A 10,000-nucleotide genomic window follows, 5' to 3' on the forward strand; every position below is an offset into this window, starting at 1 on the left:
TTCCCTATACTCGCCATAGGACAGTTACGTAAGGAAAATAACCTCGTATGGGCAACAAAATGCCACTTTCTTCTTAGCTATAAAAGTAGTACTTTTATTATTCATTTCACCTGCCTCACCAATGGTTATTCTATGGAACATATTCTGAAACACTTTTATACAGCAGCTCCTCTACCTACATTCAAAGACTCTAGTTGAAGTTAGAAAGGATCAACAAGATTTCTGCATTATTAACACTCCTGAGAACCCGATTAATTATTTCTGTGACTTAGCCATGGTAAGAGCGCAAACCGTTTCTGTATACGGGTTTAAACCTCACTAATGACAACACCATAAACACATATAAAACTTCAATTCCTCACTATACGTCCTACCAACACAATCATCGTCCTGAGACTGCATCTTCTTACTCTGAAAAGGACCATCACCTTCCCTGTCGACACCGTAAGCCAGAAAAAAGTAAATTATCTCTGATAAAAAATTTTGTGGTCTTCAAAATATCACCGTCTGCCAGGCAATCTTCCTTCCCTCTTTCCATCTTACTGTTAATCATACTGTTATTATTGCTGCTGGTGTTTCATGATCTTCTCTCATTCCCATTTGATTCTTTCTTCCCCATTCAGGTAATCCCCATCCTCTTTAACAGGAGGAGGAGGGATGGGCGGGATGCAGCCCTACGCCCTTATCCTGTTGCTGACTCCCTTCCTTCTTCCCTGCTGTCGAGCCACATACAGACTTGGAGGTATGTCAAGCATAAAAAGAGGTAAGAGGTGTTAACAGGAGGAGAGGGAGGAGGAAGACAGTGAAAGAAGGCCAGAAAGAGGGTGCTGGTGTGAGGACACAGCCACACCCTTGCCGCCCACATTGCATGGCGTGCCTTTCCCCATGGGACTTAAAGGCCCCGACCAACCTCGCCTTTGTCCCCGACTTGACCTAGCCCCTGACCGCCCTGGCTAACACTACGTGGGAGTGAGGTCAACCCTCATCCCTTTGTCTCTGCGGTGCTCAAGCTTGCCCCACGGCCGGATGGGCTCCCAGGAGTTCACGAGCCCTTTACCATTCTGGCCGCGTGACCTTCCATTACCTCATGAGTCTCATGAGGCCCAGCAACCACTCCAGTCCTTGTCCGCTTTTCCTCAGTTTTTTTTTTCTTTTTTTTATGTAGGAAGGACACTGGCCAAGGGCAACAAAAATCTAATAAAAAAAAATGCCCACTGAAATGCCAGTCCCATAAAAGGGTCAAAGCAGTGGTCAAAAATTGATGGATAAGTGTCTTGAAACCTCCCTCTTGAAGGAATTCAAGTCATAGGAAGGTGGAAATACAGAAGCAGGCAGGGAGTTCCAGAGTTTACCAGAGAAAGGGATGAATGATTGAGAATACTGGTTAACTCTTGCGTTAGAGGTGGACAGAATAGGGATGAGGGAAAGAAGAAAGTCTTGTGCAACGAGGCCACAGGAGGAGAGGCATGCAGTTAGCAAGATCAGAAGAGCAGTTAGCATGAAAATAGCGGTAGAAGGCAGCTAGATATGCAACATCGCGGCGGTGAGAGAGAGGCTGAAGACAGTCAGTTAGAGGAGAGGAGTTGATGAGACGAAAAGCTTTTAATTCCACCCTGTCTAGAAGAGCAGTATGTGTGGAACACCCCCCCAGACATGTGAAGCATACTCCATACATGGACGGATAAGGCCCTTGTACAGAGTTAGCAGCTGGGGGGGGTTAGAAAAACTGGCGGAGACATCTCAGAACACCTAACTTCATAGAAGCTGTTTTAGGTAGAGATGAGATGTGAAGTTTCCAGTTCAGATTATAAGTAAAGGACAGACCGAGGATGTTCAGTGTAGAAGAGGGGGACAGTTGAGTGTCATTGAAGAAGAGGGGATAGTTGTCTGGAAGGTTGTGTCGAGTTGATAGATGGAGGAATTGAGTCTTTGAGGCATTGAACAATATCAAGTTTGCTCTGCCCCAATCAGAAATTTTAGAAAGATCAGAAGTCAGGCGTTCTGTGGCTTCCCTGCGTGATATGTTTACCTCCTGAAGGGTTGGACATCTATGAAAAAGACATGGAAAAGTGCAGGGTGGTATCATCAGTGTAGGAGTGGATAGGACAAGAAGTTTGGTTTAGAAGATCATTAATGAATAATAAGAAGAGAGTGGGTGACAGGACAGAACCCTGAGGAACACCACTGTTAATAGATTTAGGAGAAGAACAGTGACCGTCTACCACAGCAGCAAAAGAATGGTCAGAAAGGAAACCTGAGATGAAGTTACAGAGAGAAGGATAGAAACCGTAGGAGGGTAGTTTAGAAATCAAAGCTTTGTGCCAGACTCTATCAAAAGCTTTTGATATGTCCAAGGCAACAGCAAAAGTTTCACCAAAATCTCTAAAAGAGGATGACCAAGATTCAGTAAGGAAAGCCAGATGATCACCAGTAGAGTGGCCTTGACGGAACCCATACTGGCGATCAGATAGAAGGTTGTGAAGTGATAGATGTTTAAGAATCTTCCTGTTGAGGATAAATTCAAAAACTTTAGATAGGCAGGAAATTAAAGCAATAGGACGGTAGTTTGAGGGATTAGAATGGTCACCCTTTTTAGGAACAGGCTGAATGTAGGCAAACTTCCAGCAAGAAGGAAAGGTAGATGTTGACAGACAGAGCTGAAAGAGTTTGACTAGGCAAGGTGCAAGCATGGAGGCACAGTTTCGGAGAACAATAGGAGGGACCCCATCAGGTCCATAAGCCTTCCGAGGGTTTAGGCCAGCGAGGGCATGGAAAACATCATTGCGAAGAATTTTAATATGTGGCATGAAGTAGTCAAAGGGTGGAGGAGAGGGAGGAACAAGCCCAGAATCGTCCAAGGTAGAGGTTTTAGCAAAGGTTTGAGCAAAGAGTTCAGCTTTAGAAATAGATGTGATAGCAGTGGTGCCATCTGGTTGAAATAGAGGAGGGAAAGAAGAAGAAGCAAAGTTATTGGAGATATTTTTGGCTAGATGCCAGAAATCACGAGGGGAGTTAGATCTTGAAAGGTTTTGACATTTTCTGTTAATGAAGGAGTTTTTGGCTAGTTGGAGAACAGACTTGGCATGGTTCCAGGCAGAAATATAAAGTGCATGAGATTCTGGTGATGGAAGGCTTAAGTACCTTTTGTGGGCCACCTCTCTATCATGTATAGCACGAGAACAAGCTGTGTTAAACCAAGGTTTAGAAGGTTTAGGATGAGAAAAAGAGTGAAGAATGTATGCCTCCATGCCAGACACTATCACCTCTGTTATGCACTCAGCACACAAAGACAGGTCTCTGACATGGAAGCAGTAGTCATTCCAAGGAAAATCAGCAAAATACCTCCTCAGGTCCCCCCAACTAGCAGAGGCACAACGCCACAGGCACCTTCGCTTAGGGGGATCCTGAGGAGGGATTGGAGTGATAGGACAAGATAAAGATATGAGATTGTAATCGGAGGAGCCCAACGGAGAAGAAAGGGTGACAGCATAAGCAGAAGGATTAGAGGTCAGGAAAAGGTCAAGAATGTTGGGCATATCTCCAAGACGGTCAGGAATACGAGTAGGGTGTTGCACCAATTGCTCTAGGTCATGGAGGATAGCAAAGTTGTAGGCTAGTTCACCAGGATGGTCAGTGAAGGGAGAGGAAAGCCAAAGCTGGTGGTGAACATTGAAGTCTCCAAGAATGGAGATCTCTGCAAAAGGGAAGAGGGTCAGAATGTGCTCCACTTTGGAAGTTAAGTAGTCAAAGAATTTCTTATAGTCAGAGGAGTTAGGTGAGAGGTATACAGCACAGATAAATTTAGTATGAGAGTGACTCTGTAGTCGTAGCCAGATGGTGGAAAACTCGGAAGATTCAAGAGCGTGGGCACGAGAGCAGGTTAAGTCATTGCGCACATAAATGCAGCATCCAGCCTTGGATCGAAAATGAGGATAGAGAAAGTAGGAGGGAACAGAAAAGGGGCTACTGTCAGTTGCCTCAGACACCTGAGTTTTAGTGAGGAAAAGAAGATGAGGTTTAGAAGAGGAGAGGTGGTGTTCTACAGATTGAAAATTATATCTTAGACCGCGAATGTTGCAGAAGTTAATGAAGAAAAAGTTGAGGGGGGTGTCGAGACACTTAGGGTCGTCAACAGAAAGGCAGTCCGACCTGCGGACATTTATGGTCCCCTCCCCAGATGGGGACTCCGAGGCTGGTGTAGGAGTCGCCATGATGATTTTAAAATTTTTGAGTGAAGGGTGTGTGTGTTATTAGGTGCTTGTAGTTTTGTGTGGAGGAAGAGAGTTGTCTTTAAAGGGCAGGCTGTGACTGCCCCCTTGTGTTGTGAGACACAAAGGGAAACGTTCAGTGAGGTCACAGCTGGGTTTAATGATAAGTTCACAACACCCCCTGAACAGTGCTTTAGACCTCACTGGGAGTAATTATCGTTTCGGCAGGTGTCTATTGCCTCCTCCTATGAACTGGGAGTATTTACAGTTAGACAGGCCAGTTGCTTTAAGGGGATAATTAAGTAATTACTGGCCAAGTGCCTAGGCCTATATGGTTAGCATAGGAGTCTCTATAGTTGTCTGCCAGGGAGTGTAGTTAATTACAACGAATTCCGTATTCGGGAACGAGTGTGTGTGTGTGTGTGTGTGTGTGTGTGAGTGTGTGTGTGTGTGTGTGTGTGTGCGTGTGATTCACCTACGGTCGTTTGCTGGTCACCCAGCCAGCCGTTACCCTGCAGAAAGAGCTCAGAGAGCTCATAGTGACCGATCTTTGGGTAGGACTGAGACCACTTACGCACCACACACCGGGACAGCGAGGTCACAACCCCTCAGGTAACATCCCGTACCTACTTGCTACTAGCTGAACAGGGGCTACACATTAAAAGGCTCGCCCATTTGCCACGCCGCTCTCGGGATCCGAACCCAGGCCTTCTTGGTTGTGAGCCGAGCATGCTAACTACTACACTATGCGGTGTGTGTGTGTGTGTGTGTGTGTGTGTGCTAAGCTCTGTTACAGTGAGATGAATTACTCTCCTGTTCGTTTGTGGGCATTTGTCTGTATTTGTGTTGTTGTTGTTGTTGTGGTGTTGTATTAAATACTACTATTGAGTGAGGTTCAGGCAGAATGCTCAGCAAGACTTAAGTGAATAGCTGTACAGTGAATTTTACTCCCTCTTCAGGCCCTGACAAGGCTTTCTGTCCAGGAGGTAGTAAATAACACTACTCAGCGAGAGATATAACACTTTGATGGACAATGGGTGAAATTTGTTACTTAGGGCAGTAGCCCAATGGTGTTTTATACTTCGACCTTATATGCATTGTCGCTCATTGTAATTCTCTCTCCCAGGAATGTGGCGATCGATTCTTTTCCTGCTGTTGGAGTTGGTCGTTGGTGAACTATTTCCTTGTCTGCTGGTGTGAGAAACAGACTGGGGACTTTATTTGTGTAACTTGGTGTTACGACCGGTGGTAAGGGATGCAAGAGTCAAAAGAGGATCTAGTAGCCCATCTTAAGCCCTGTACCCAGTCATGTAGGGGATGACTTGGGGGAAGTTAGACCAGTTGAGGCAGCTGTGGGAAAGGCAGGGTTTTGTGGTCTTAACAATATATATATATATATATATATATATATATATATATATATATATATATATATATATATATATATATATATATATATATATATATATATATATATATATATATATATATATATATATATATATATATATATATATATATATATATATATATATATATATATATATATATATATATATATATATATATATATATATATATATATATATATATATATATATATATATATATATATATATATATATATATATATATATATATATATATATATATATATATATATATATATATATATATATATATATATATATATATATATATATATATATATATATATATATATATATATATATATATATATATATATATATATATATATATATATATATATATATATATATATATATATATATATATATATATATAATCCCATTTTCTTTTACAGATATCTCATCTTTAAAAACAGAAACCAAGCTGGAGGGGCGAGGGGCAGGGGGCTTGGATCCATTTTGTAAGGAAGCCCATGGTCTCTTCCCTCATGAGTGGAACTGCAGCCAATTCATTACGTGTGCCAATGGGCGCGGGTGTGTTAAGGACTGCCCAAAAGGAACGCGATTCAACAGTGTTTTGAAAATTTGCGTCTGGCCAGATCAGACGATGTGCAAACCAAGTAAGAGAGAGAGAGAGAGAGAGAGAGAGAGAGAGAGAGAGAGAGAGAGAGAGAGAGAGAGAGAGAGAGAGAGAGAGAGAGAGAGAGAGAGAGAGAGAGAGAGAGAGAGAGAGAGAGAGAGAGAGAGAGAGAGAGAGAGAGACTATTGGAAATCTGTACCAAGATCATGTGTTGCACAATGACAGAAATAGATAAAGGTAATGTTGCTATAAAGCTGGGAGTTCAGAGCCGTCCCCATCAATTTTTTTTCACTCCATCCCCTTTCACTCTTCTTATCTTACTAGCTGTAGAAAGACAAAAAAAAAAAAAAAAAAATACATACCATTACAGAGAAACGACCCACACAGATTTAGATTTCATAAAATCTGTAAATATTCATCTAATCCAGAGCTTTCAATCTAACTACAGAAGTGTCTATTAGTTTGCCTTTGATAATACCCTCCTCTTTGATGTTGCGTTGCAGAGCGAGGAACCATTCCCTCCACCTGGCCACCTCTTGACAAATGTGCGGCGTTAGGCTCGCAGGTACAACCTACGCACAAACCACCACAATGGACCCCACAAGGCTCGTCCCAAAGCCCACCACAAAGCCCAACTCAAAGCCACACACAGCGTCCTCTTACCGTCAGCACCACACACACACAAAACCCATCTGCCAGGCCCCCAACACACCCTCCTTTCCCCATCACTCTACCCCCTCCAACCACTCCTGCCCCAATTTCTCCAATCACGCCCTACCCATGCATCTGCCCCATCATCCTTCCGCATCCATATCCACACCCACACCCAGGCCAGCCAGTACAACCAGGACAACCAGGCCAGCCAGGCCAATCAGGACAACCTGGACAGACAGGACAACCAGGCCAGCCAGGACAAATAGGACGACCAGGACAACCAGGGCAATCAGGAAAACCTATAACATTCCCTTATCCTTACCCACATCCTCAACCACAACCAGGAAAACCAGGACAACCAGGCAAGCCAGGACAACCAGGACAGGCAGGACAACCAGGACAGGCAGGACAACCAGGCAAGCCAGGACAACCAGGACAAGCAGGACAACCAGGCCTGCCAGGACAACCAGGACAGGCAGAACAACCAGGCAAGCCAGGACAGCCAGGGCAATCAGGAAAACCTATAACATTCCCTTATCCTTACCCACATCCTCATCCACAACCAGGAAAACCAGGCCAGCCAGGACAACAAGGACAACCAGGGCATCCAGGAAAACCAGGTCAGCCAGGACAATCAGGACAACCAGGACAGGCAGGACAACCAGGCAAGCCAGGACAACCAGGACAGGCAGGACAACCAGGCAAGCCAGGACAACCAGGACAGGCAGGACAACCAGGCCTGCCAGGACAACCAGGACAGGCAGGACAACCAGGCCTGCCAGGACAACCAGGACAGGCAGGACAACCAGGCCAGCCAGGACAACCAGGGCAATCAGGAAAACCTATAATTTTCCCTTATCCTTACCCACATCCTCAACCACAACCAGGAAAACCAGGACAACCAGGCCAGCCAGGACAACCAGGACATCCAGGAAAACCAGGTCAGCCAGGACATTCAGGACAACCAGGACAGGCAGGACAACCAGGCCAGCCAGGACAACCAGGGCAATCAGGAAAACCTATAACTTTCCCTTATCCTTACCCACATCCTCATCCACAACCAGGAAAACCAGGCCAGCCAGGACAACAAGGACAACCAGGTCATCCAGGACAATCTGGACAACCAGGCCAGCCAGGACAACCAGGGCAATCAGGAAAACCTATAATTTTCCCTTATCCTTATCCATATCCTCACCCACAACCAGGAAAACCAGGACAACCAGGCCAGCCAGGACAACCAGGACATCCAGGAAAACCAGGTCAGCCAGGCCAATCAGGACAAGCAGGCCAGCCAGGACAACCAGGCCAACCAGGACAACCAGGGCAATCAGGAAAACCTATAACTTTCCCTTATCCTTATCCACATCCTCATCCACAACCAGGAAAACCAGGCCAGCCAGGGCAACCAGGACATCCAGGAAAACCAGGTAAGCCAGGACAATCAGGACAACCAGGACAGGCAGGACAACCAGGCCAGCCAGGACAACCAGGGCAATCAGGAAAACCTATAATTTTCCCTTATCCTTACCCACATCCTCATCCACAACCAGGAAAACCAGGACAACCAGGCCAGCCAGGACAACCAGGACATCCAGGAAAACCAGTCCATCCAGTACAACCATATCCACATCCTCAACCACAACCAGGACAACCAGAAAAACCAGGCCAGCCAGGACAACCAGGACTACCAGGAGAACCAGGACAACCAGGAAAACCAGGCCAGCCAGGACAACCAGGACTACCAGGAGAACCAGGACAACCAGGAAAACCAGGCCTACCAGGACAACCAGGAGAAACAGGAGAACCAGGAAAACCAGGCCAGCCAGGACAACCAGGACTACCAGGAGAACCAGGACAACCAGGAAAACCAGGCCAGCCAGGACAACCAGGACTACCAGGAGAACCAGGCCAGCCAGGACTACCAGGACAACCAGGACAACCAGGCCTGCCAGGACAACCAATAATTATTCCTTACCCTTACCCCCAACCATACCCACAACCAGTACAACCAGGACAAGCAGGACAACCAGGAAAACCAGGCCAGCCAGGACAACCAGGACTACCAGGAGAACCAGGACAACCAGGAAAACCAGGCCAGCCAGGACAACCAGGACTACCAGGAGAACCAGGACAACCAGGAAAACCAGGCCAGCCAGGACAACCAGGACTACCAGGAGAACCAGGACAACCAGGAAAACCAGGCCAGCCAGGGCAACCAGGACTACCAGGAGAACCAGGACAACCAGGCCTGCCAGGACAACCAATAATCATTCCTTACCCTTACCCCCAACCACACCCACAACCAGTACAACCAGGACAAGCAGGACAACCAGGAAAACCAGGCCAGCCAGGACAACCAGGACTACCAGGAGAACCAGGACAACCAGGAAAACCAGGCCAGCCAGGACTACCAGGACAACCAGGACAACCAGGCCTGCCAGGACAGCCAATAATTATTCCTTACCCTTACCCCCAACCACACCCACAACCAGTACAACCAGGACAAGCAGGACAACCAGGAAAACCAGGTCAGCCAGGACAGCCAGGTGGAAAGCCAGGACAACCTATCATTTTCCCTTATCCACACCCACACCCCCACCCACATCCAGGACGACCACAACCACATCCACACCCCAAACCAATCCCACAGCCAGGAGAAATCATCATCATACCCCACCCACAACCAGAAACACCTCAACCACCAGGAATCACGGTTCCTGCCCCAACATCCTCGCCGCCGCAACCAGGACGGCCAACCCCCGCACATCCTGCTCCCCCACCATCCATCGTCATCATACCCCCACACTCCCCTACCACTCCCACACACGAACCACAGCAGCCCCACCCTTCAGACCGTCCCACCCACCCCACCCTTCCACCCATAGATACTCTGCCAGGGAGCGAGAGCGAGGACGAGAGCAAGGAGTGCTGTCGCTGCGAGGACGATGAGGACAGTAAAAGCGATGAGAGAAATAAGGTTAAAAGCAACGAGAACAAGAGTAATGAAGACAGGTCAAATGGTAGTGGTGATGATGATGATAAGTATAGAGTTCGCTGGCAGAGTGTTCTGCCTTATCACAACTTGCAGGGGTATCACGCCTTCCCCTTCCATCACCCTGTCGCCAGCC

At 46.6% G+C, this 10,000-nt stretch overlaps 1 protein-coding gene across 7 annotated transcripts in view; it reads left to right on the plus strand.

Moving 5' to 3' along the window:
• Positions 1–10,000, plus strand: part of LOC135093865 (collagen alpha-5(IV) chain-like) — a 34,187-nt gene that overhangs the window by 22,525 nt on the left and 1,662 nt on the right. For 2 of the 7 annotated variants that reach the window (XM_063993448.1, XM_063993447.1), the window contains exons 3-5: positions 624–742; positions 6,034–6,258; positions 6,722–10,000. The exon at positions 6,722–10,000 is cut by the window's right edge and continues 40 nt beyond it. In XM_063993448.1, the coding sequence (XP_063849518.1) occupies positions 658–742; positions 6,034–6,258; positions 6,722–10,000 (3,589 nt within the window). In that variant the 5' untranslated portion in view covers positions 624–657. The remainder of the gene's footprint in view (positions 1–623; positions 743–6,033; positions 6,259–6,721) is intronic. The other 5 variants (XM_063993449.1, XM_063993446.1, XM_063993451.1 and 2 more) reach the window with 4 other exon arrangements.

Source organism: Scylla paramamosain, chromosome 44, assembly GCF_035594125.1.
Source record: "Scylla paramamosain isolate STU-SP2022 chromosome 44, ASM3559412v1, whole genome shotgun sequence".
In the NCBI taxonomy this organism is placed as follows: domain Eukaryota; kingdom Metazoa; phylum Arthropoda; class Malacostraca; order Decapoda; family Portunidae; genus Scylla; species Scylla paramamosain.